General features: G+C 59.9%; 5 protein-coding genes across 7 annotated transcripts; 4 read left to right on the top strand and 1 right to left on the bottom strand.

The window, feature by feature from the left end:
- Positions 1–582: 582 nt before the first annotated feature.
- Positions 583–6,583, top strand: LOC309574484 (aldehyde dehydrogenase family 3 member B1-like; the record flags this gene model as incomplete). The annotated part of the gene is made up of 10 exons (XM_082284189.1): positions 583–791; positions 1,143–1,305; positions 3,368–3,478; positions 3,565–3,685; positions 3,795–3,880; positions 4,077–4,158; positions 4,326–4,712; positions 4,893–5,059; positions 5,234–5,333; positions 6,390–6,583. The coding sequence occupies exons 1-10, from the start codon at positions 598–600 to the stop codon at positions 6,581–6,583; spliced, it is 1,605 nt and encodes a 534-aa protein (XP_082140315.1). The 5' UTR covers positions 583–597.
- Positions 6,584–7,189: 606 nt separating this feature from the next.
- Positions 7,190–11,729, top strand: LOC309574483 (aldehyde dehydrogenase family 3 member B1-like; the record flags this gene model as incomplete). Its single annotated transcript, XM_082284188.1, has 10 exons — positions 7,190–7,313; positions 7,466–7,628; positions 8,325–8,435; positions 8,525–8,645; positions 8,770–8,855; positions 9,061–9,142; positions 9,379–9,765; positions 9,955–10,121; positions 10,300–10,399; positions 11,536–11,729. Exons 1-10 carry the CDS (start codon positions 7,213–7,215, stop codon positions 11,727–11,729), a joined length of 1,512 nt encoding a protein of 503 aa, XP_082140314.1. The 5' UTR covers positions 7,190–7,212.
- A 1,968-nt stretch (positions 11,730–13,697) lies between these two features.
- NDUFS8 (NADH:ubiquinone oxidoreductase core subunit S8) lies at positions 13,698–15,629 on the top strand. 3 transcript variants are annotated; one of them, XM_082282777.1, is made up of 8 exons: positions 13,703–13,771; positions 13,866–13,946; positions 14,513–14,560; positions 14,642–14,704; positions 14,790–14,879; positions 14,959–15,131; positions 15,203–15,331; positions 15,414–15,629. In XM_082282777.1, the coding sequence occupies exons 1-8, from the start codon at positions 13,714–13,716 to the stop codon at positions 15,543–15,545; spliced, it is 774 nt and encodes a 257-aa protein (XP_082138903.1). In that variant the 5' UTR covers positions 13,703–13,713; the 3' UTR covers positions 15,546–15,629. The 3 variants fall into 3 exon arrangements, with proteins under 3 accessions (XP_082138904.1, XP_082138903.1, XP_082138905.1); XM_082282778.1 differs by lacking the exon at positions 13,866–13,946 and having other exon boundaries at positions 13,698–13,771; XM_082282779.1 differs by lacking the exon at positions 13,703–13,771 and having other exon boundaries at positions 13,870–13,999.
- Positions 15,630–17,225: 1,596 nt separating this feature from the next.
- Positions 17,226–22,651, top strand: TCIRG1 (T cell immune regulator 1, ATPase H+ transporting V0 subunit a3). The gene is made up of 20 exons (XM_082284293.1): positions 17,226–17,275; positions 17,627–17,798; positions 18,067–18,145; positions 18,238–18,467; positions 18,556–18,650; positions 18,820–18,946; positions 19,025–19,107; positions 19,212–19,305; positions 19,376–19,588; positions 20,040–20,190; positions 20,267–20,406; positions 20,653–20,810; positions 20,888–20,978; positions 21,059–21,177; positions 21,355–21,568; positions 21,685–21,789; positions 21,863–21,973; positions 22,060–22,180; positions 22,267–22,438; positions 22,528–22,651. The coding sequence occupies exons 2-20, from the start codon at positions 17,682–17,684 to the stop codon at positions 22,607–22,609; spliced, it is 2,502 nt and encodes an 833-aa protein (XP_082140419.1). The 5' UTR covers positions 17,226–17,275; positions 17,627–17,681; the 3' UTR covers positions 22,610–22,651.
- Positions 22,652–22,780: 129 nt separating this feature from the next.
- TBX10 (T-box transcription factor 10) lies at positions 22,781–24,457 on the bottom strand (the record flags this gene model as incomplete). The annotated part of the gene is made up of 8 exons (XM_082283432.1): positions 22,781–22,912; positions 23,141–23,147; positions 23,226–23,293; positions 23,363–23,518; positions 23,608–23,779; positions 23,846–23,947; positions 24,022–24,205; positions 24,403–24,457. The coding sequence occupies 8 exons, from the start codon at positions 24,455–24,457 to the stop codon at positions 22,781–22,783; spliced, it is 876 nt and encodes a 291-aa protein (XP_082139558.1).
- Between the last annotated feature and the right edge of the window lie 955 nt (positions 24,458–25,412).

Genomic DNA, 25,412 nt, shown 5'->3' with positions numbered 1-25,412 from the left:
CCCCACAGAGGTGGGGCCCAATCCTTCCCGCCCCTGGCCGTGGGGCCCAGCCCCACAGCATTTAGGGACCCCCACCCCGAGCCTCAGCAGTGCCTGCCTGGCCTCGCGCTCCTCCAGCTTCCACAGAAGCCCCCAGGTAAGCACTGCGGGGTCCCCAAAACTGGCACTCCCTGCATGGCACCCGTCTGGCACCCTCCATGCTGGTGGGGGCTGTGGGGCACAGGGGGGTTCCCTCAAGGAAGGGTGGGTGCCTGGGCATGGAGAGGGAGAGGGTGACAGATGGGGGGCTGCAGCTCTGTCCCCCAGATTTGGGGGTGTCTTGTCCCTGAGATCCCCATAGGTGACCCTACATCAGCAGGGTAGCCTGGGCAGGTCAGTGTCCAGAGGATGGCGATTATCCCGGGAATCCCAGGCATCTCCCAGGGCCTCTGGCAGCTGCCCTGGGCTGAGTCACCCCACAACCGGGACGGCCCCGAGCACCAAGCCGCCCTTCAAAGGTGCCGTGGGTGACTCCTCTTGGGATCGCACCGGCACCTCCAGCACTTCCATCCTGGCATAACCCACGCAGTGTCTCTCCCCAGGGCCACCACGCTCTCCATGGAGACCAGCAGTTCCTTCCCACAGCTTGGCATGCAGCAGCCCCTCGAGCCCCCCAAGCAGCAGCTCCCGGGCTACGGCAAGTGCAGCACCGCGGGCAGTGATCCTGGCAAAGATCCTGGGAAAGCTGCTGGATGCAGTGGAAGCAGCGGGATCGGGAAGGGGCCAATGCCAATGGTCTGCAGCACTCCATGGTGAGAGCGAGGGGCTGGGGGCAGGAGGGAGACAGGGAGGTGAGCAGGGGAAGCTGAGGCAGTGCCAGGGTGATGGGAACCCCAGGCTGGTGCTGGGGGAAAAGTCTGAGGTCTATGGGCCACCACATCTCAGCATGGCCCAAGGGAGAAGACCGGATCTGCTGGGAATGGTGCTGTGTTAAGTTGCTCCCAGCAGCGAGGGAGAAGGTGTGTGTGGACTCCCTGCTCTGTCCCCAGGGAGTCTGGGGCTCCAGTTTGATGCTGGGATGGGATAACGTGGATCTGGGATGACATGAGGCTCTGGGAAGATAGAATGGGGCTGCGTCCCCTCTAACACCCTCGTCCCCGCAGTGGGAACCCCTATGCGGGCCTGGTGAGCCACCTGCGGGCATCCTGGCTCTCTGGGAAGACACGGCCCATGGAATACCGCATGGCCCAGCTGGAGGCTCTGGGACGCTTCCTGGATGACAAGAAGCAGGAGATCCTGGAAGCCACTGAATTGGACATGGGCAAGGTGAGAGGGTCTGGGAATTGGGGGCCACTGGCATAGCGTCTTTGGAGTCCTTCATACACCCTTGTCTGGGTATTGCATCCTTGTGGGAGTCTGGGCATAGGGGTGTCCCTTCCTTGGGGTCCTGCTTCCCCCTTGATGTGCTCCCACGCTGGTGCATCTATAAGTGCTGGGTCCCTGCAGATCCAGGGGTTAGCAGAGGGACTGTGCTGTTGATCCCATCCCTGGTGCCCTGAAACCAGGCAAAGGCCCTGTTGGCCTGTCAGTGACCAGCTGAGGTGGGAGCGTTTCACACTCTGGTCGGCATCCTGGGAGTCCATGTGACCTCCACAGAGGTAACGTCCTGGGGAGCTCCTGGCCAGCCTGGCACACCCAGGATTACTGGCATTGTGCAACATGCTGGCACTGCACATTCCTCCCAGGGCCTCCAAGGGACTGGTTTCACTGGCATGGTGGCATGGGCAGGGCTCTGGATGTGGCTTGGGGTATTGTGGCATGCCAGGAGCTCCTGGATGATCTGCTGGCAAAAAAGGAGCATCCGTACCATGGATAATTCTACTGGTCTCAGCTCATCATCCCTGGAAGTGTTCAAGGCCAGGTTGGATGGGGCTTGGAGCAACCTGGGCTAGTGGAAGGTGTCCCTGCCCATGATGGGGTGGAATAGGATGAGCTTCAAGGTCTCTTCCAACCCAAACCATTCCAGGATTCCATTATATGACCCTCACCTCTTTGTTTGGCATCAGTGTAGTGGCCCATGCCCTCAGCCATGTCTTTTCCACATTCTGCCATCTCCCAAGGCTCCTAATTGCCTTGTTTGTTGGAGGTGAGTCCTTTTCCTTCAACCAGGCTTTGATAGGCATCATCATCTTTCCTAATTAGGCCTAATTAGATCCGGTTGTCCAGTAATGAGCTTGTAATGCAGCTGGGCCCTCATAGCTGGATGGACACTTCACCTGCTCTTACGTACCTGAGGTGGTGTCTCACCTCCAGTGGTGCCGGTTCCTCTCTGATGCTGATGATTGGTGGCACTTGGATGACCTCAGCCTTAATGTCCTATCTCATAACCTTTGTATCCCATCAAAATTCTTAATGAACCATCATCTTCTTTACCCTGGTCATGCTATCGTCATCCTGGGTTGGGAACAGCCCCGTTGCTTCACTGGATTGTCTCATGTGCCTGCTGAGCCCTCAGGTCCAAGAGGGTCCTCGCACCTCCTGGCAGCTGCATTTTGGGGACCTGAAGGTCTCTTGGTGGTGGAAGATCCTGGGAATCAGTATCCAGCCTTCCCAACCCCAAAGTGGTGTGGGGATGGGAAGAAGATTGCAATCCAGGGATGGTTTTGGGTTGGAGGAGTCCAAAATATGATGTCACAGCGCAGGAGCTTTGCTCCTCCTGCTCTCCACAGTCATGAAGGGGCTCCACTGAGCCTGCTGGGCTATCCCTGGTGTCTTCACATTGCTCCTGCAAGGATGATATGATCCTGATCTGTGCTCTGTGGCTACAGAGAGGACCCACTTCTCTACCACAAGGGGTTTAATTAAGCCATGGTTCTTACTACTTCCCTTTAGTCAAGGTCTTAAGACTTTGACTAAACTTAAGACTAAAAAGTGCAATTTTTGTCCACTGGTGGTGGAAGGGAGCTCGGGGCTTTGCTTCCAGCTTGAATATCCAAGTGGTCAGGATGCCTCTGGCACCACAATCAGCTCTTCAGGAGCTCTGATGACATTGCTTGGTGTCCCCTTGGCTTGGGGTTCTATTGCCAGTTTACAGTGCTGAACTCAGGAATTTGTTAAATACCATGAAAATGTTCAAATTTGGGTTTTTTTTCCTTCTGGTCAAATACCTATTTTCATAATATTCTGGGACACTGATATTCCCTGGGAGTTACAGGAGGTGATGGAAATTTCTGCTGAAAAGATTCTCCTGCTATTCCTGTTTGGAAGAGGGGAGAGATGCCCCTTGGGGTGGTGGGGTTGGCATTGGGGTTATGGGGTCTGTGTTAGGGTGACAGGCTCAGTGATGGGGTCAGTGTTGGGGTGACACTTCCATGATGTCTGTCCCCAGCCATCCTTTGAGGCTTTCTTCAGTGAGATCCTCCTCTGCAAGAACGAGCTCAACATCACCCTCAACAACCTGTGCCACTGGATGAAGGATGAGTATGTGGACAAGAACCTGGTAAGAAGGAAGCTCTGGGAAAAGGGAAGCAGGGAAGAGAGATTGCTAGTGGGGAAGGCAGTGCTGAGGTCATGTTCTTCTCAAAGGTGATGCAGCTGGACTCCGCCTTCATCCGCAAGGACCCCTACGGGGTGGTGCTCATCATAGCGCCCTGGAACTACCCCATCCACCTCTTCCTGGTGCCCCTCATTGGGGCCATTGCTGCTGGTGAGCCCAACCTTCCAGTTCCCTGGGCCTGGAAGTGCTGGCATCTCATCCCCAGAAGGGCTGGCTGTCACCATGTCACTGTGCTGATGTCCTGTTCATCTTCCCCCAGGGAACTGCGCCATCATCAAACCCTCGGAGATCTCCAAGAACACAGAGAGACTCATTGCCGAAACGCTGAGCTGTTACCTGGACAGTGTGAGAAGCCCTTTTTGTCCTTGTCCCTTGTTCCCGGGCCATGGTGTTCCCAACCCTGCCTCACACCCACCGTCCCCACACATCATCCCTGTGTGGAACCTCCTCCCTCTGCACTCAGTCGATGTCCCAGCCTCCTGGGATGCTGTTGGTAGGGACAGATGGTGACACAAGAGGACTTTTTCCTGTTTCCTTGCAGGACTGCTTCGCTGTGGTGACCGGTGGTGTGCCGGAGACCACCAGGCTGCTGGAGAACAAGTTTGACTATATCTTTTTCACTGGTAGGTCCCATGGGACAGAGCAGAGCCCTGCCTGGATGTGGTGCCAGGATCTGCTGGAGGATCTGGGATGTATGTCTGAGGTCTGCCACCAGACCCAGTGCCACATCCCAGAGCCGTGCGATGGCTGGTGGGATCCCCACCTCAATCCATGTTTTCCCTGCTCACAGGCAGCCCCCCGGTGGGGCGGATCGTGATGACAGCCGCTGCCAAGCACCTGACGCCGGTGACGCTGGAACTGGGGGGCAAGAACCCCTGCTATGTGTCCGACACCTGCAACGTGGCCAATGTGGCACGGCGTGTGGTCTGGGGCCGCTTCTTCAACGCAGGGCAGACCTGCATCGCTCCTGACTACGTGCTCTGCACCGTGGAGATGCAGGACAAGCTCATGCCTGCCCTGCGTGAGGCCATCACTGAGTTTTTTGGCCCCAACCCCCGAGAATCGCCGGATTTTGGCCGCATTGTGAGCGACAAGCAGTTCCGGCGCATCCGGGCGCTCCTGAGCAGTGGGCGCGTGGCCATCGGGGGACAGACGGATGAGGCAGAGCGCTACATCGGTGAGGCTTGGGGGTCACACACCTCTTGGTGAGCACATTGGGGGTTTTCAGGGAGTCTTCATCCAGAGGGGAGGCTCTAGAGGGAAAAGAGTTTTAGGGGTGCTTAAAAAGAGGTCCTGAGGGGAGGTTTCATCTCCAGCCTCTGTGCCCAGCTGATGCGGTCAGGTTTTCTCTCTGCAGCTCCCACAGTGCTGGCAGACGTGCTGCCCTCAGACCCTGCCATGCAGGAGGAGATCTTCGGGCCCATCCTGCCCATCGTTGTCATCGCCAACATGGATGAAGCCATCGACTTCATCAATGCGCGGCCGCAGCCATTGGTCGTCTATGCCTTCTCCTGCGACAGCAAGGTGTGTCTGTGGAGCAGAAAAAGTGGGGAGGGAAGTCAGGCACCACCTCCATGAGCTCCAGGACATGCTTTGAAGCGTCTTTAGAGCCCAAACACTCTGGGAACATCCAGTGGGTGAACTGGCTAAAGTTTGCCAAGTGCAAGTCCCTCATCTACCTTCTCTTCTCCCTCCCAGGTGGTGAACCAGGTCCTGGAGCGGACGAGCAGCGGAGGCTTCTGCGGCAATGACACCCTGATGCACGTGACTCTGACCTCGCTGCCCTTCGGAGGCATTGGTAGGTCCAAAATCCCCAATCCTGGCCATTGGGAGCCAGGTGTGATCTGTGGCCTGAGCCATGGTGAGGAAGGTGAGCTTCCTGCTGCAGCCAGTGTGGTGCTGGGCTGGATCCCTTTAAGTCCCTCAAGAGCCAGGATGTACCTTCATGCCAACTTTTAGGACTAAATATTAGGAAGACCTGGAGAACCTCTTAGGAGATCTTGGAGATCCTTCTCAGAGAAGAAGAAATTTTTGGTCTCCAGAGGCACCAAGTTTTGCTTTCTGAGGTGTAAAGTGAGGCTGTTCAGCCCTGGGCTGTGGGTGCAGCATGGTCCAGGGATACAGGAATGTTGTTTCCCAGAACACTTCCCCATGTCTTTATCTCTCCCCATAATATTTCTGGGATAAACCTCTTCATTTGATGCTGCCCTTGCTCAGCATCTCTGTCGGGGCTGGCACCTGAGTCACCTGGACAATTAATTCCTCACCTGCCTGTGGCTCAGGGAACAATTTTTGGTGCTTCCCATTCCGTAACTTATCTTAATTGGTAATGATTCAGACCATCTACTTCCAATTATCAGGTAAAGCCACTTTAGAGCAGGTGAAGGGGCTGAAGTCATTGGGGTGAGATGGCACCAAAGCTTCCATGGGAAGTCACTGGGCTCTTAACCTCCAGTTAAACTAGCCACAGGAACTGGGAGAACTGGTGTTGCCAACGTGGCTCCAGGTTTTTAGAGTTCTGGGAAGAAGGTGGAACAGCTCCAGCTGTGGGGAGACACAGTGGAGCATCATGGAGGGAAATCCAGACTTGCAGAACCCAGCAAAGCTTGTGTAGATAAATGGAGGTGGGTAAAAAGGAGACGCTGGGGCCTCCAAACTGCTGAGATGCAGCAGGATTGGCTGGACTGAACATTCATATACCTGGAGGAGGCACTGAAAGAATGGAATTCCTCCACCATGTCTGTGCTGCTCAGAAATTCCTGTAGGCATCTTTTTCCCTCGTGTTGATGCTTGGAGAAGGCATCATCAGGAGCAGAGTCCCGTCCTGAGCATGGACCTGTCCTGTGTGTTCCAGGGAACAGTGGCCTGGGAAAATACCATGGGAAGTTCACCTTTGACACCTTCTCCCACCACCGCGGCTGCCTGCACCGGAACATGGGGCTGGAGACGCTCAACACCCCGCGCTACCCCCCCTACACCCAGCAGAAGTTGGGCCTCCTCACGACCACCTTCGAGGTGAAGCGCAGGGGCACCTGCACCCTGCTCTGAGGCTGCCATGTCCTGCTCTGAGGACACCACGGAGTTGGCGCAGAGAACTAGGACTGTCCCCCTCTCCCTCTTCATCATGCTCCTCACTTCCTCATGGTGTCCTTTGCCTCGCCTGGAGCATGTCGGATGGCCGGGATGGACATCCCCTCCTGCACCCTTGTGGCCTCCACTCCCAACCATTTTCCAGGACACAGCTGAAATGACCAAAAACTTTTTCTTACTCCAAACTTCTCTTTCTGGTGGAGAAGCACTTCTGTCAGCCCCGTGTCCCCTCACATAGACTTTACCTTTGGAATGAACCTCTCTCCTTCCTTGCTGTTGCTCTTTGCTCTGTGTAACTCTGCCTGTAGTAAAGACTTTGCATCAAACTCTCTCCCAGCCTCTCTTTGTGCCTCCGTCCTCTGGTTTGGGGGGGTGCTGGGAGGGAGGGTTGGGGCGGTGTTTCCCATCCCAAGCAGTTTTAACTGGAATGGAGCCAGCAGTGGCGTGCAGCTGGACAGGCAGCCAAAGGTCAGGGGCAGGCGGCCAAGGGGCAGGGCAGGAAGCTGACAGCTGTGCTGTTAGCTGTGAAGAGGGAAGCTGTGGTTGAAAGCCCCAGCATAAACATCCCGCACCACACCTGTGGGACCATGGAGACTGGAACTGCCTTCCCGCAGCTCCCTGAGAGTGAGGCCAGGAGAGCCCCCAAGGGTGGTGGTGGGAATGAGAGTGTGGACGGTGATGCCACAAGGTGAGACTGTGGAGGGACAGAGGGGTGGCAGGAGGGGTCCTGGTGCTCCATCCTCTCCCCGGAGTGGCAGTTGGATGCTGGGTTGGGGTGGTGCAGAGCTCTGAGGAGCTGCGATGGGGCTGGCGTCCCTCTTAACACCACTGCACCCACAGCAGGAACCCCTTTGAGGGGCTGGTGAGCCACCTGCGGGCAGCCTGGCTCTCTGGGAAGACTCGGCCCATGGAATACCGCATAGCCCAGCTGGAGGCTCTGGGACACTTCCTGGATGACAAGAAGCAGGAGATCCTGGAAGCCACTGCCTGTGACTTGGGCAAGGTGAGAGGGGACAGGAACGGGAGGACTGAGGGGCTCCCATCGTCCAGCTGGGGGTGCTTTCTCCTCCTCTCATTGGATTCTCCAGTCCTGCCTGGGCTCTGCCCCAGGCTCGCAGCCTCTGGATTTGGGAGACTGACGTGAAGCATGTCCCAGTCACTGTTGTCCAGAGCCCATCCCTGCTCTGCCATGGGCAGAGGGGGCTGTGGGGAGTCCCTCGACATCAATAGCCATTCCCACACCCACCAGCCTCAGTTTCCCTCTTCTCCGGGCAGGTTAATCCCTGATTTCTGTCCCTGCTCCCTGCCCTGAACTTCCCACCTGATGTCACCCCCTTCCCTCCCTCAGGGCTCACCCAGGATGCAGCTCTCTGAGCCTGGATCCCCTGGCTCTGCAGACAGAGCCTTAACACCACGCAGGGCTCATTGTCTCCTCCACCCTAGTCTCTTTGGACACCCTCCCCATTCTTCCTGTTGTCCAGATGAATGGGATCTGCATAATTATTCCTATTTTTAAGCATTCAGTGCTTAAAAACCTCATGCTGCAGACACAGGGAGTGCTCAACACCTTTGGGGATTCAAATCCAGCATGGGATGTAGAGAGCTCCAGAAACCAAATCCTGGGCAAAACACTATGGAGTGTTGGGATAAGAGCTGCAGGACATGCCAAGGTGACGTGTTGGGTCCTTGGTGTCCGCAGGCACCCTTTGAAGCTGAATTATCTGAGATCCTCCTGTGCAAGAATGAGCTCCATGAGACCCTGAACAACCTGTCCCACTGGATGAAGGATGAGCAAGTGGACAGGACTCTGGTGAGAGGGAAGAGGAAAGAGAGGATGGGAGGCAGAGCCGGGTGGGATGGTGGTGCAGGGCGGGACCTGACATGGTGAGTGTCCCGCAGGCGATGCAGCTGGACTCCGCCTTCATCCGCAAGGACCCCTACGGGGTGGTGCTCATCATAGCGCCCTGGAACTACCCCATCCAGCTCTTCCTGGTGCCCCTCATTGGGGCCATCGCTGCCGGTGAGCACAACTTTCCAGTCCCTTGGCTTAGAGGATCCCAGCAGTACTGACAAGGGCACCTCATCCCCAGAAGGGCTGGCTGTCACCATGTCACAGCTCCAACATCCTGTCTGTCTTCCCCCAGGGAACTGTGCCATCATCAAACCCTCAGAGGTGTCCAAGAAGACAGAGAGACTCGTGGCAGAAGTGCTGCCCAGCTACCTGGACAAGGTGGGACACTCTCCCCATCCCTGTGGCATGGCTGGGGCACCCCAGCACACACAGAGCTGTGCTCTGTGCCTGCCTCACACACCATCTCAGGTTCCATGTGCTGCCCAGCTTCCTTCCTCCACGTCCAGCTAGTGTCCCAGCCTCCTGGGATGCTGTCGGTGGGGACAGATGGTGACAGGAGGGGACCTTTCTCATTTCCTTGCAGGACTGCTTCGCTGTGGTGACCGGTGGTGTGCTGGAGACCACCAGGCTGCTGGAGAACAAGTTCGACTACATCTTTTTCACTGGTAGGTCCCATGGGACAGAGCAGAGCCCTGCCTGGATTTTGTGTGAGGAGGAAGAGGGGTTCCCTCCAGACACCCCTGCTAAGAAGGCAGGGATTGGGTTGGGGATGTGGTGCCAGGATCTGCTGGAGGATCTGGGATGTATGTCTGAGGTCTGCCACCAGACCCAGTGCCACATCCCAGAGCCGTGCGATGGCTGGTGGGATCCCCACCTCAATCCATGTTTTCCATGCTCACAGGCAGCCCCCCGGTGGGGCGGATCGTGATGACAGCCGCTGCCAAGCACCTGACGCCGGTGACGCTGGAACTGGGGGGCAAGAACCCCTGCTATGTGTCCGACACCTGCAACGTGGCCAATGTGGCACGGCGTGTGGTCTGGGGCCGCTTCTTCAACGCAGGGCAGACCTGCATCGCTCCTGACTACGTGCTCTGCACCATGGAGATGCAGGAGAAGCTGCTCCCAGCCCTGCGCAAGGCCATTGATGATTTCTATGGCCCCAACCCCCGAGAATCGCCGGATTTTGGCCGCATTGTGAGTGACAAGCAGTTCCAGCGGGTGCAAAGGCTCCTGGGCAGTGGGCACGTGGCCATCGGGGGACAGACGGATGAGGCAGAGCGCTACATCGGTGAGGCTTGGGGGTCACTCACATCTTCATCCCTGCATGCAGCACATTTTGGGTCTGGAGAAGATTATGATGGGAACTGGGTGCTTGGCCAGGTGTCCTTTTGTAGAGGAGGAGTGTCCTGGGGGGACAATCAAGGTGTCATCTCCGACCTCTGTGCCCGGCTGATACTGTTGGGTTTCTTCTCTGCAGCTCCCACCGTGCTGGCAGATGTGCAGCCCTCGGATCCCATCATGCAGGAGGAGATCTTCGGGCCCATCCTGCCCATCGTCATCATTGCCAACATGGATGAAGCCATCGACTTCATCAACAGCAGGGAGCGGCCCTTGGCTATCTACGCCTTCTCCTCCAATGACAAGGTAGAGCCAAACCAGGACTACACATGCCCTGTGCTCCTTGGCAGCTGTATCCAGCCATGTTTGTGCTCCAAGTGTTTCCCTTACAGCACATCACCCTAGTCAGGGAGCATGGATTGCATTTAGAAGTACAGGAATGGGGTGGGAGACCCATGTCCCACCTTCTTCATGTCCCTCCCAGGTGGTGAACCAGGTCCTGGAGCGGACAAGCAGCGGAGGCTTCTGCGGCAACGACACCCTGATGCATGTGACTCTGACCTCGCTGCCCTTTGGAGGGATTGGTAGGTCCAAAATCCCCAATCCTGGCCAGGAAGGGTCTCGGGGGGAACTCTCAGCTCCAGAGGGCTCAGTAGTCCATAGGGAAATTCTCCTCCAGAAGCCCTTTGCTTCACCTTGGGCTCTTGGGTTTTGCTGGACACCTGTGGAGCACCCTGAGGTTCCTTTTCTCCATATTTCCCATCCCAAGCTCTGTGTTCCCTGGGTTCATGGAAATGTCTTGCTTAAACATAGGGAATCAGGGCTTGAAGCAATCTGGTCTAGTGGAAGGTGTCCCTGCCCATGGCAGGGGGGTGGAACTGGATAATCTTTAAGGTCCTTTCCAACTCAAACCATTCTGGGATTCCATGATGGAGACACCCACTTTTGATGGGATGATCTCCACTACCGGCTCCTGTTTTCCTCTCTTCCCACTCAGCTGGCCAGGAGCCATCAGTAACCTCCCTTTCTCCTGGGGCTGCTGATGTGCGAGGTACTGAACCCAACCCATCACCCCAACCAAGGCTGGCATTTTATCAGGAACACTGACTGGCTCAGGCTGACTCATGGAATTTTATCCCATCTGTTATCAAATGATGTGTGGATTTCCTTATTTTTTGCCACCCTGCCTGGCTTTCCTGTGCTTGTTCCTGGCCAGCCAGCTTCTACCTCCCAACATTCATCCTTGGTGCTGAGTCCCACCTCGTCAAAGGCACCTTGGTCATTGTGCCTCTCCACTCCCAGAGTCTTGCCTGCAGCAGGGCTGGATCCAGCATGGATGGGATGTTTTGGAGGTAGGGAAGCTCATCTGAAGCTCATCTGGTGGCAGCAACTTGCTGCTGCCATCACCTCATCAGTGACACCCCTCCAGTTGCTAAATATGTTATCTGAAATAGTGAAATCCACTGATGAGAGGGTTTTTGGGAATCTTTCCACCTCCCAGCCTAATCTTAACAGTCTAAACATCCACTTGGGTGTGCACTAGGTCACCTCCATAGTCCTCTTTGGGTCACGTTCCTGGGAAGCTCATCCATGGCTTGGAAAGCAGCTGGATGAAGTTGTGGTGCCACTTTTACAGAGCTGGGAGCTTAATTTTGGGTTCTTTGACCCAAAGGATGGCCAGATCCAGCCACCCACCAGGGTCCTGTGCTGTGTATTCCAGGGAACAGTGGCCTGGGAATGCACCACGGGAAGTTCAGCTTCGACACCTTCTCCCACCGCCGCGGGTGCCTGAAGCGCGGGATGGGCCGGGAGCCCCTCAATGGCCCGCGCTACCCCCCGTACAGCCAGCAGAAATTTGGGGTCATCCGGGCCACGTCCAAGGTGACACGTAAGAATGACTGTACCCTGCTCTGAGGGTCCCCACATCTCACTCGGAGTCTCCCCACTCAGCACATCTCCTGCTGCTGGTCCTGATGCCCAGGTGCAATGAAAGATGTTTCCACACATCTGTGTGGTTCCCTTTCACCTCCCTGCTCACCCCAAAAGTCCCAAGACTCCCACATGTCCCTCCATCCCAGTCCCATATGCCCCTTTTCTGGCTCTTTGGAGTTCTATTTCCAGTGGTTCTACCACAGCAGAGGGGTCTCCTGTGTCCCCCTCATTGCATACTCTGCCTTGAGAAGGTCCACAGCAACTCCCTGATCACAAATCCTTGAGCTGGGATGATTCCAGTTTTCTTCACCCCATGATCTCAGTGTCCTTTGCCCCATGTTCCCAATTTCACCTACTCCATGATCCCAAGTTTTCTTTGCCCCATGGTATCAGTGTCCATTGCCCCATGTTCCCATTTATCCTGCCCCATGAGCCCAGTTTCCTTCACCCCATGCTGCTCCATTTTGGGGGGCTGGTTGTGCCCATTCCTGCTAGGCTGTGGCTTGTCATGGCTGAATCCCATAGGGATCCCCCCAGGTGGGACGGATGGAGAGAACTGGACAAAGGAGTTGAAATAAAGACAGTTTTATAGAGAAAGGGAAACATTGAGTGCACCATCAGTAAATTTGCAGATGACACCAAGCTGGGAGCATGTGTCGATCTGTGTTGGAGGGTAGGAGGGCTCTGCAGAGGGATCTGGACAGGCTGGATAGATGGGCCAAGTCCAACAGCATGAGGTTTAACAAGTCCAAGTGCTGAGTCCTGCACTTTGGCCACAACAACCCCCAGCAATGCTATAGGCTGGGGACAGGGTGGCTGGACAGTGCCCAGGCAGAAAGGGACCTGGGGGTACTGGTCGACAGCCAACTGAACATGAGCCAGCAGGGTGCCCAGGTGGCCAAGAAGGCCAACGGCACCTGGCCTGTATCAGGAATAGTGTGGCCAGCAGGACCAGGGAAGTCATTCTTCCCCTATACTCGGCACTGGTGAGGCTGCACCTTCAGTGCTGTGTCCAGTTCTGGGCCCCTCAGTTCAGGAAGGAGGTTGAGATGCTTGAACATGTCCAGAGGAGGGCAACAAGGCTGGTGAGGGGCTTGGAACACAAGCCCTGTGAGGAACAGCTGAGGGTGCTGGGGTCATTTAGCCTGGAAAAAAGGAGGCTCGGTGGTGACCTTATCCCTCTCTCCAACTTCCTGAAAGGTGGTTGTGGCCAGGTTGGGGTTGGTCTCCCAGGCAACAACTGACAGAACGAGAGGACAAAGTCTTAAGCTGTACCAAGGGAAATTTAGGTTAGACGTCAGAAAAAAATTCTTCACTGAAAAAGTATTGCGTGCTGGAATCGTCTGCCCAAGGAGGTGGTGGAGTCACCGTGCCTGAACGTGTTTAAAAAAAGACTGGATGTGTCACTCGGTGCCGTGGTTTAGTTGATGAGGAGGTGTTAGGTCATAGGTTAGACCTGATGTCACCTCCCGGTGGAAGGTGTCCCCCAAAGGTCTTTTCCAACCTACTTCATTCTGTGATTCTGTGACCCCCCGTGCCCGCCTCCAGGGACTGTGCTAGGGCTGGAGGCTCGGGGCTCACGCTGAGCCCGCCAGAGGCGGTGCTGGGCTTTGTAGTGAATCCAAGTGTCTGGGCCGCTCCAGCTTCGAGAACTTCCGGCACCCGCGGCCCGAGCTGCTCCAGGAACCGGACGGAAAGCTCCGGGGGCTCGGGAAGCCCTGAAAGAGGGGGAGACTCTGCGCCGCCACCGTGACCGCGCCCCGCCGCCATAAACACGCGCTTCCGCCCGCCCTTCGGCCACGCCCCTCCCCTGCCTAACCAATCGCCGCGCAGCACGGCCGCGCTCCGCCCAATCAACGACGCCGTCCCCTCTTCCTTCCCGCGCTCCCGCCCATTGCGGGACTCCCACCAATGAGAAACGCGTCCGCCGTCACTCGCCCCGCCCACGACGCGCCGCCGTGCGCGCATGCGCAGTGCCCGCGGGGGCGGCCAGGGGTCAGGACGCCGGAGGGCCCTTGGGGCAGGTGAGGCGGAAAGGGGGGGCCCGAGGGAGCTTGGGGGGCCCAGGGGGCGGCCCGGGGCTGTGGTCACCCTTGGTGGCGTCTGGTGGCCTCCCAGATCCCGCTGGGGGCAGAGGAGTCGGCCCGGACACTGCGCTACCCTCCGCGCCTCCCCCTCCCCGAAGGGGATACACGCAGGGTGAGCGGGGACTTTGGGGGTGACAGGAAGGATCAGTCCAGCCTGGGGCTCAGGTGGGTGCTGGGCGGCGGGGAGGGGGCTTGGGGACGGGGATGGGGGGACACGTGGGTTCCTTGGCAGGGGCAGGACATCAGGGCCCCTCGGGGGGTACAGCTGGATCCTTAGGGGTGGGAAGGGACAGGATATCTGAGTGCCCCTGGAGGTGGGGCGCGGGGCAGCGGGATGCCCAGGTCCCTCGGGAGAACAGCTGGATCCCTTCTAGGGGGTAGACAAAAATCCTGGGTCCCTTGGGGGATACACTTGGGTCCCTTAAGAGGGGGCTGCAAGGGGGGGACAGGATACCTGGGTCCCTACAGAGGGGTTGCCAAGGGAATCAGGATGCCTGGGAACCCTTGGGGGAAGCACTCGGGGTCCCTTGTGGGATGTTGAGATGGGTGCCTGGGAGTCTGTGTCTCTTTCAGTGGAGGGGTGGGGATCAGGCTGCCAGTGTCCCCCACGGGAAGTGGGGGGCCCCTGGCTGCCCCAGTTCCTTACTGGTAGTTGCTGAGATTCCCTCTGCACTCCAGGACCGGCCATGGCAGCGCTGCGACTGCTGTACCGGGCTGCCCGCGCAGGTGAGGCCGTCTGGGAACCCCCAAACCCCCTGAACCCCCCAACCCCATCTTGGCCCCGCTGACCCTCCTGTCCCTCCCCAGGCCCCCCGGCCCCGCTGGGCTCCCTGCGCCCACTCAGCACCAGCACCCCCAGGGACTGTTACAGTGAGTATGGCCATGCCACCCCTGTGGGGGCTCAGCTCCCACCCCAGGGCTCTGTGGGGTGGGCACAGCTCCCCTCTTCCCACAGAGTACGTCAACATCCGGGAGCCGGCCATGGACATGCGATCCATCACCGACCGTGCTGCCCAGACCCTGCTCTGGACCGAGCTTGTCCGAGGTGAGGCCTCGCTCACCCTCCTCATTTGTGGGGTGACCCCCCTCCCAAATAGGCCGTAACCCCTCTTTCTCTGTCGCAGGCCTGGCCATGACCCTGAGCTACCTTTTCCGTGAGCCGGCCACCATCAATTACCCGTTTGAGAAGGGCCCGCTGAGCCCGCGGTTCCGCGGGGAGCACGCGCTGCGCCGGTACCCGTCTGGGGAGGAGCGCTGCATCGCCTGCAAGCTCTGCGAGGCCGTGTGCCCGGCACAGGTGAGCCTTCCTCCCCCTCCTCCTCATCCTCCTCACGCGGGCCTCCAGCCGTGACGGTGTCCCCGTGCCAGGCCATCACCATCGAGGCCGAGCCCCGCGCCGACGGCAGCCGCCGCACCACCCGCTACGACATTGACATGACCAAGTGCATCTACTGCGGGTTCTGCCAGGAGGCTTGTCCTGTGGATGCCATCGTGGAGGTGAGTGGGGCTTGGGGGGGCTGCAGGGACCCCCTTTCCCCGCCATGGTGACCTGAAGGGTGACTCCATCCCACCCTGGCAGGGCCCCAATTTTGAGTTCTCGACGGAGACGCACGAGGAGCTGCTCTACAACAAGGAGAAGCTGCTCAACAACGGCGACAAGTGGGAGGCCGAGATTGCGGCCAACATCCAGGCTGATTACCTGTACCGGTGACAGCCCCTGCGCAGCTGCCTGCCCCCCAAATAAAGTGTTTGGGGGTTCACCCCCCCTGTTGGCACTGTGAGTGCCAGCCCCTTACCATGACTGTGTCTTTTCCTTTCCAGCACTGGGGTCAGACCCCCCGACCCTTGGGGGAACCCACCCCTGAGTGTGTGGTTGTGTTTTGGGGGGGTGGATGGGGGTCCTGGGGCTGCTGGCACCAATGTTGGAGTAGGGAGTGGTTTGTGGGAAAAGGTGTGGGAGGTGGAGGGAGGGCAGGCAGGAATGGAGGGGCAGTGCTGGGGGGATTTAGGAAATCTCGGAGGGTCATTTCCAGCTTCTGAGGCCAGCTAGGGTGGGAGGGACCCGGTGATCCTGGCAAGGGGGTTCACAGTGGTACTGGTGTGAGGGTCCCAATGATGCTTGTGTGGGGATCCAGGTGATCCCAGCAGAGGTCTCGATGGTACCAGTGGGGAGCCTCTGGTGGTATTGGTATGGGTGTCACAGTGGTGCTGGTGTGGGGATCCTGGTGGTACTGGTGTGTGGGTACCAATACGGGGTGCCTGGCGAATCTGGCAGGGGTCTCACAGTGGTACCAGTATGGGGGTCCTGGTGATCCTGGCAGGGATCTTGCAGTGGTATCCGTATGGGGGTCCCAGTGGTCCCAGCAGGGAGATCCCGGTGCTACCAATTGTTAGGACCTGCCCCCCGAAGGTGAGAGTAATGCAGGGGCAGATTAGAGTAAAACGACTCAATGATCGTTGTTTGTAAGTATGTCCGTGTAGGGTTTATTTTAGAACAATTGGGTTGCAATGGAAAGCAGGTATGTAGCCGTTTTGGTCATAACTATCTACAGTCATATAGCAATATGAAAGCATGGAAGTGTTACTTTAAAAATTTGTAAGGGAAAAGAGAAAAAAAGAGCGAAAAGATAAGGGTAATCACCGCTGGCAGATCTTGTGACTTGATTGCTGCAATTTAGTTGTCCCTTGGTCGAAGTAATGGTCTTGATCTGTCGGCGGTGGGGGAAGAAGCCCACAAAACACAAAGTCCGATGGGTTAAAACGCAATCAGGCTCGGGGGAAACGCCCAGGTTTCAGTCCTCCGGTGAAAGGCATCAGAAATTAGTCTGGGAGCGCTTTCGGGGGTCTTTCATGCTCGGTGATCCCTTCTCAGCTGCCTCTCACGGCAGCGCAGTTCAGCCGGTAGTGCCGGAGGGGAAGTATTAGAACTGAGCGAGTTGTGCAAGGGAGGGCCATTAGCGTCACAAGAACGACCGTCGCGCCTTGCAGGATGCAGGCAGTGATAGTTCACCCCCTTTGTTTCATGCGCATTGGGCAGTAGCACCCCAAACCTCTTCTCTCCAGGGATGGCAACCTGGCCCCAGCAAAGCACCCTGGCTCCTGCACAAACGGGCGATTGTTTTGAGTAATTAATTACTCGCTAGCAGTCCGGGTTCACACCAGAGTGGGGGTCCTGCTGATACTGGCGGGCGGTTTCCCGGCTCCGCTCGGCTCCGGGAAGTGTCTCCCATTTCCATCCTCCTGGGGGGGATGTTGCGGGGGTCCTGTCTCCGAGGGGCCGCTCCCCACGCGGTGCGGGGTGCGGTATGTCCCGGGGAACGGGGTTCCCGGGGGGCGGCGGGGCCGGGCCACTCGGTCCCTCCCCGGGGCCGGGCTCTTCCTGGGGAAGAGGAAGTGCTGGATCCCGGCCCCGCTCCGCGGCGGGGGGGGCAGCACGGGCGGGTGGGTCCGGAGCGGGTCCGGCCCGGGGGGGCGGCCGGGGCGGTCCCGGGGCGGGGATTGCGCTGGCCCTGACTCAGAGGCAGCTGAATGGGGCGGGGGGTGGACGGGGAAGGGGGGTTTCGAAAGTACTTTGCCAGCCCGGTGCTGGGCACAGCCGCGTGTGACCGAGCGGGCCGGTTTCCCACGGTCACAGCCCGGGGACACCCCGGTTCCGTCGCCGCAGCCGCCGAGACCCCTGGGCGACCTCTGCCCTGCTGTCCCGCTTTCCAGCCCTTAACCCCCTTTCTCTCAGTTCCTCATTCGCATCCCACCCCATTCCCTCCTATTTCATTCTATCCCATCCGTCCCCAGGCGTGTGCCCTGACGCCTTCGCACACCGGGCCGGACTGGGGGTCTCTGGGGGGCCATGGGGTCCCTGTTCCGCAGCGAGGAGGTTTGCCTGGCCCAGCTCTTCCTCCAGTCGGCTTCTGCCTACAGCTGCATCAGCGAGCTGGGCGAGCGGGGGCTGCTGGAGTTCAGAGACGTAAGTAGGGGTTGGGGGGGCGTTTTGGGGTGTCTGGGATGCAGGGGGTCCGGCTGTGTGGGCCTGGGTGCACTGGATTTGGGGACGGTGGTTTGGGGTGCTCCGTGTACAGGGGGTTTGGTCTGGTCGGGTTTGAGATGGGTGTTTTAGGGTGCCCCGGGAACAGGGAAGTTGGTCAGGGTGGGTTTGGTGCCTGGCCTGCCTGTTCCCCCGGGATGCTGAACCCCTCAATCCAATGTGGGGCCATGCCTTGACTGTATCCCCGCAGCTGAACCCCAAAGTGAGCCCCTTCCAGCGGCGCTTCGTGGGCGAGGTGCGGCGCTGCGAGGAGATGGAGAAAACCTTCAGTGAGTGCCGGGGGGCCGTGGGGCTGACTTTGGGGGGCTTCTCAGGGGGGTGCCACCCTCGGTCCCTCATTCTGACCGTGTCCCCCCTTCAGCCTTCCTGCAGCAGGAGCTGCGGGGCGCGGGGCGGGTGCTGGGGCCGTGTCCCGAGAGCCCGCGGGCGCCGGCGGCGCGGGAAGCGCTGCGGGTGCAGGAGCAGTCGGAGCAGCTGGCGCAGGAGCTGCGGGAGGTCAGCCGGAACCGCGCGTCCCTGCGCGGCCGCCTGCGGGACCTGCGCCAGTACCTGCACGTGCTGCGCGAGGGACAGCGCTTCACCAGCCTGCCGGTGGGTCCGGGAATCCCCGCCGACCTGGGGGTGCTGCTTTGGGCCTCAGTTTCCCCCAGGCTCATCCCTCTGCTCCGCATCGCCGCAGGCCTCCCTGGGCTCCCCGCCGCGGCCACGGGCGCTTTCGGAGCGTGAGCCCATCCTCGACCCCTCCCTGCACCAGCACCTCGAGCGCAAGATCAAGTGAGAGGGGGAAGGGTGTGGGGTGGGGGGTGGAGAGGGGCTCTGGGCCAGTGGCGTGGCCGTAGGGCAGCTGGGAAGCTGTGGGATAACGCTTGGAGATGACCTGTGGCGCAGTGGTGCAGCCATGGAGTGGTTTGCCTATCCCAACCCTCCTGCTGTGTCTCCGCAGCTTCGTGGCCGGCGTCATCCACCCGTGGCGAGTGACCGCCTTCGAGCGGCTGCTGTGGCGTGCCTGCCGTGGGTACCTGGTGGCCTCCTTCGTGGAAATGCCCGAGCCCATGGAGGACCCGGCCTCGGTGAGGCAGCACCCGGGGGGAGCTGGCACAGCTGTGGGGGCCGGGATATCGGAATGACACAGACCGTGCTGTCCCCAGGGCGAGAGCATCACCTGGGTCATCTTCCTCATCTCCTACTGGGGCGAGCAGATCGGGCAGAAGATCCGCAAGATCTCGGACTGGTGAGTGTCCACCCACAGGGAGGTTTATTTAGTAACACCCACTCTGGACCCCACTGTGGGGCCGGGCTGGGGAGCCCTGACACGGCAATGTCCCTCTGTCCCAGCTTCCACTGCCAGGTGTATCCGTACCCGGAGAGCGAGGCCAGCAGGACAGACACCATGACCGGGCTGCACAGCCAGATCCAGGACCTCAGTGTGGTGAGCTGGGCATCATGAAGGGATGTGGGGGCCATGCTGGGTCCGCCATCCCTGACACAGGTGCCCACAGGTGCTGGAGGAGACAGAGCAGTACCTGGCACAGGTGCTGGACAAGGTGGCGCTGGTGCTGCCCACCTGGCGCGTGCAGGTGCAGAAGATGAAGGCCATCTACCTCGTCCTCAACCAATGCAGCTTCGATGTCACCGAGAAGTGCCTCATCGCCGAGGTCTGGTGCCCCGTGCGGGACCTCACCCAAGTGCAGGATGCCCTGCGCCAGGGATCCGTGAGTGGCTCTGTGTCCTCGTCCTGGGCATGCTTGGTGTCCCCATGTCCTTGTACCAGGGGTTGTTCGGTATATCCATGTCCTTGTTCTGGGGTTGCTCAGTGTCCTCGTGTCAGGAGTTGCTCTGTGTTCCCATGTCCTCATGCCTGGGTTTCTTGGTGTCCCATGTCTTCATGTCAAGGGTTTCTCGGTGTCCCCATGTCCTTGTGCCAGGGGTTGTTCTGTGTCTCCAATGTCCTTGTTGTGGGGTTGCTCAGTGTCCCCCTGTCCTCGTTCCAGAGGTCGTTTGGTGTCCCTATGTCACCTCATCATGGTGGGGCATGTGCCGGGCTGGGGGTGGGTGCCAGGAACAGACTCCAGGTGCTGGGTAGGGGGTGCTGGGGGCTGGTGCCAGGAAGGGGGGTGTTGTGGGGTGGGTGCCAGGATCAGGTTCCGGGTGCTGTTCCCGCAGTACCAGAGCGGCTCCAGTGTGGAGTGCTTCGTGCAGCGCATCCCCACCTCGGAGAGCCCCCCCACCCTCATCCGCACCAACAAGTTCACTGCCGGCTTCCAGAGCATTGTGGATGCCTACGGGGTGGCCAGTTACCAGGAGGTGAACCCCGGTAAGGCCCCCGGCACCCCCTGAGACCCAGGGCTGAGAGGGGACACCTTGTGTAATGCAGTCCGTGTGTCCCACAGCACCCTACGCCATCATCACCTTCCCCTTCATCTTCGCCATCATGTTCGGGGACGTGGGGCACGGGCTGCTCATGTTCCTCTTTGCGCTCTGGATGGTGCTGTACGAGGACAGCCCCCGCCTGCGGCAGGGCACCAACGAGGTGGGGGCAGGATGGAGCAGGATGGAGGGGTGGGACGCAGTTGGAGACATGGGATGGGGTTGGGGGCGTGGAGGGGGGTTGGAGGTGTGGGACATGGTTGGGGATGTGGGATGGGGTTGGATGATAAAGGGTGCCGCTGGTGGCTCAGGACAGGGACACTATGGATCAGGGCTGGTGGTGTGGGAGGGAAATGGCGTGGGGCAGGGGAGGTGGTGAGGGACATGGGAGCTGTGTTTGCCCCCCCAGATCTGGCTGATGTTCTTTGAGGGGCGCTACCTCATCCTGCTCATGGGTGCTTTCTCCATCTACACCGGCTTCATCTACAACGAGTGCTTCAGCAAGGCCACCACCATCTTCCCCTCTGCCTGGAGTGTGGCCACCATGGCCAACCGCTCCTCCTGGAGGTGTGGTCTCACCCCTGTGCCCCCTGCCCGGGTCCCCATCTCCCTGCTGGCACTGACATCCCTCGTTCTGCCCCCAGCTCTGCATACCTCGCCACCCACCCCTCTCTCACCTTGGACCCCAATGTCACTGGTGTCTTCCGAGGGCCGTATCCATTCGGGATCGACCCAGTGAGTGTCCCATGGGGATGACAACGAGGTGGGACCCTTTTTGGGGTCGTGCAGAGTCTCACCCACCTTGTTCATGACAGATCTGGAGCTTGGCCACCAACCACCTCAACTTCCTCAACTCCTTCAAGATGAAGATGTCTGTGGTGCTGGGCATCGTGCACATGGGCTTCGGCGTCGTGTTGGGGGTCTTCAACCATGTGTGAGTCCTTGGGCTGTGCCCGCGGGCTCTGGTCATGCCAAGGGGACCGGGATTGGACTCACCTGGGTGGGATGGGGGTGGCAACTGGGGTCTTGTATCCCTACACCTTGATGGGTGCCGAGGACATGCGAGGGTGAGGAGGGACAGGCTGAGCATGGCCAATGTCCTCCCACCCAGGCACTTCCAGCAGCGGCACCGGCTGGTCCTGGAGTTCCTCCCGGAGATGATTTTCCTCCTGGCGCTTTTTGGCTACCTGGTCTTCCTCATCTTCTACAAGTGGATCAAGTTCAGTGCTGCTAACTCCCTGGTGGCCCCCAGCATCCTCATCCACTTCATCGACATGTTCCTCTTCACATCCAATGCCGAGAACCTCCCACTCTACCCAGGGCAGGTACCACCCCACACCCTGGCAGGCACCTACTCCCCACCCTGGCTGGGAGAGCGGGTGTAAGGAATGGGGCTCTTCTCAGATCAGGCAGGCCCCAAAGCGCTGTCCCTGTGCTGCAGGTGCCGGTGCAGATGGTGCTGGTGGTGCTGGCGCTGGCGTCGGTGCCCGTCCTGCTCCTGGGGACGCCGCTGTACCAGTGGTGCCGGCAGCGCGCCCCGAGGATGGTAAGGCTGGGGGCCATGGGGGGCTCCATGGGGGTCATGGGGAGGTCTCACCGCTGGTGCTGTTGCGGTGCAGCCGGTGTCCATGGGGGAGCAGGAGCCGCTGCTGGAGGGGCAGGAGGCCGGGAACTCCGTCAACGCCACCAAGGAGGACGTGGAGAGCGGGGGGCACAGCCCTGATGCCAAGGTGAGGGGCATCCAGGCAGGCTTGGGTGGTGGGATGGGGGTGTCTGTGCCCCTTGCTGATGTCCCGTGTCCCCTCCCTCTCTGCAGCACTTGGACTTCACTGAAATCTTCATGCACCAGGCAATCCACACCATCGAGTACTGCCTGGGCTGTGTCTCCAATACTGCGTCCTACCTGCGGCTCTGGGCGCTCAGCCTGGCGCACGCCCGTGAGTCCCCTTGGTTCCCCCTTGCCCCTCTCAGAGCCAGGGAGACCCTCACTCCCCTCTCCTGCCCATCTCCCTCCAATTCCCAGAGCTCTCGGAGGTCCTGTGGACCATGGTGATGCGGAACGGCTTCGTGCGGCTGAGCTATGTGGGCGGCGTGGTGCTGGTGCCCGTCTTCGCCGCCTTCGCCGTGCTGACTGTGGCCATCCTGCTGGTGATGGAGGGGCTCTCCGCCTTCCTCCATGCCCTGCGCCTGCACTGGTGAGCCCCCAAAGCTGATGGGTTACTGGTTGAGTCTGGGGGGCGTGACAGACCTCCCAGAGCACCCCTCACCCCCCTCTCCTTGCCAGGGTGGAGTTCCAGAATAAGTTCTACGTGGGTGCTGGGTACAAGCTGTGCCCTTTCGCCTTCGCCCCGGACACCTGGGAATAGCCATGCCATGGAGATTACAGGGACTTGGAACGTTGGCTGCACCCCAAATTCCCCTCCCTGGATCCCTGGAGCCTCCTTGGCAGTGAATAAAGCCATTCCTGTGGCTCCCCCCAGCTCTGCGTTGCCATTGCATGGGTAGGAGGTGCAGGGGGGGCTTGGGGGTGCCCCCAGTCACTGTTGGCCATAGCCGAAGGTGGGGGCCATGGCAGGGCCGTAAGGGCTGAGCGGGGGGAAGGCAGGCAGGGGGTAGGGCAGGGTGCGGGGTTTGGCCCCCACATAGACACCAGGGGGGCAGTTGAGGGGCTGGAAGGTGGGTGCAGGGAGCTCAGGGAAACTGGGGGGTGCTGCTGGTTGTTGGGGGGCAGCAGCCAGAGCCCCACGGCTGCGTGGAGCTCCTGCGGTGGGGAGAGGCAGCAGCAGGGGCTCGGCTCCCCCTGCAGCCCCCCTCCCTTTCTCCTGCTTCTCGGGGTGAGGGGGCAGTGGCGTGGCCCGGGCATGGGGCATCGCTCCCAGCAGGGACCCTGCTGGCACCCCGCACCTGCAAGAGAGGTGGGGTGGGGGCTCAGGGCTCGACCTCCTCGCCCTGGTGTGGGGATGGCATCCGGGGGTGCCTTACCATGGCTCAGGGTCACCATCCCGAAATCCCTTGGCGAAGGGGTTGCTGGCGATCTTCAGCTGGGTGATCTGCAGAGGGGAAGCAGGGTCAGGGAGTCCTGGGAGGGCTGCCCTGGTGTTCCCCCAGCCGGCGCTCACCCGGTGGTTCTGGTAGGCCGTCACTGCCATGAACTGGGTCTCGGGGAAGCTGAAGGACTTGAAGTTCTGGTGGGCAAAGCGCTCGCTGTCACGCCGCGGGTCCACGAAGACGACGTGGAAGCGGGGCTGGTAGCGGTGCATGGAGTTGAGGATGATCTGGGGGCGGGAAAGAGGAGGTGGCAGGACCCCCCTGGGCAGGGGTGCACTGTATCCCCCCATCGCCCACCCTGCAGCAGGGTCCTCACGTGGCCATTGTCATCCAGGAGGTTGTTGGTCAGCTTGAGCTTGTCGAAGGACACGATCTGCCGCATCCACTGGGCGCCCTTGGCCGGGGAGTCGGGGTGGAAGTGGACGCGGCCGGGAGCTGCCGGCTCGGCCCGGCCTGCCGCCAGCCAGGATGAGCTGTGGAAGGCGTATCTGCAGGGCGGGGAGGGGCTCAGCACCCCTGGATCCAGCCCCCTGCCCCCATCGCCCCGTCCCCACCTGTATCTCTTGTCATCCAGTGGGATGAAATCCATGAGCAGGACATAGTCAGCCAACGGATCCAACCCCGACAGCTTCACCTGAAAGGTGGGGAACATCCTTCTGCACAGAGAGGGGTGTGGGAGGGGGGTGCCCCCTCCTGCCCTGGCAGCCCCCCGGGCCACTCTGGTACCCACCTGCCTGCCTTGGTGACGATCATCTCGGTGCCCAGGCGGTTGAACTCCTCCCAGAGGCTGCCCATCTCCAGCCGTGCTGCAGCGTGGCACACCCGCTGGTTCTTGCCACTGGCCCCTGTCCCCTCGCCAGCCCACCCGAGGCCGGGGGTGCACAGAGACCCCTCGCCCGGGCCCCCCAGGAAGGCTGTGGAGGGTTGAAGGGGTGTCAGTCTGGGGGAGCAGACCCCATGCATCACACCCTCCCTCCATGGAGATGGTGGCAGGATCGGGGTGTCCTGTCCCCCCACTACAGTGGGGTTTTATCTCCATCCCCACCACACCCAAAAATGCCACAGGACCCCACTGCTGGGTGCAGGAGGTGTTGTCATGGGGGGGTTTTACCTGCCATGGGTGTGGTGGGAGTGCAGGAGGCGTCCGTGGCTCCATTCCCCGGCATGGTGGTAGTGGGACTCCACCAAAGCTCCCTTCCAGTGCAGCGCTGGCTCTGCAGTGTCCCCGCAGCCTGCCGGGGGTTTTATGCCCCAGCTTCAGGGATGGAGAGGCGGGGGCTGGAGCCGAGGTGGTCCTTGGGGGCTGGAGCACAGCCCCCTTCCCCAGCCTGCCTTCCCGCCTTGACGCGGTGATGATGGACGGGAGGCGAGCGGTGGCACCGCTGGGACCACCACCAGTCCCCAAACAGGGCTTGGGATGCCCCGGGCTGGGGAGGGACATCTTTCTTGGGGTCTCCTTGTCCCATCATATCACAGATCTGAGCGGGGGGAGGTGGGGGCTCCCCCAGGCAAAACCCCTCTTGGTACACAGCCGTCACCACCTGATATTGAAAACCACAGTGAGGTGTTGAGGCATCGGCAAAGAGCCACTGCTCCAGCAGAGCCTCTGCGGCTCCGGAGGGAGGAACGAGCTGCCCCCTCCCCATAACCCCCCCCCCCAAGGTGGGTCCAGTCTCTGCCCTGGTGCCTGGGACCCTCTGTTCCCCTGGTTGCAGTGACAGCGGGAGATGGATGGGGACAAGCGGGCGCTGTGGGGCTGAGGGCGATTTGCAGGAGGTGACCAACACCAGGGTGAGGCATTACAGGGGAAAAGCAGGGGGGTTACTCCAGAGCCCCCCACTCCCCTCCGAACTGCACCAGGGCCATGGACACTGTCTGATAGCACGCTATGGATTGTATTCTGGAGGGATGAGGAATGCTGAGGCTCTGGGAGAGGGTCTGGAGGACCAGGGGATGTCCTTGTGGGAATGCTGGTGGCTTTCTGTACCTGTTAGTGCCCCAGTGATGGTGGCACTGGCCTGAACTCCCTCCCTGCTCTGCACAGAGCTGGGCATTTTCTCCCAGCTGGGACTCAGCCTTCCGTCCTGCCTTGAGTTCGGCACTCGAATCCTTCCTCTGTCC

Source organism: Coloeus monedula (genome assembly GCF_965178545.1).
Source record: "Coloeus monedula genome assembly, chromosome: 6".
Lineage (NCBI taxonomy): Eukaryota > Metazoa > Chordata > Aves > Passeriformes > Corvidae > Coloeus > Coloeus monedula.
This window is presented reverse-complemented; position numbering and strand designations above follow the sequence as displayed.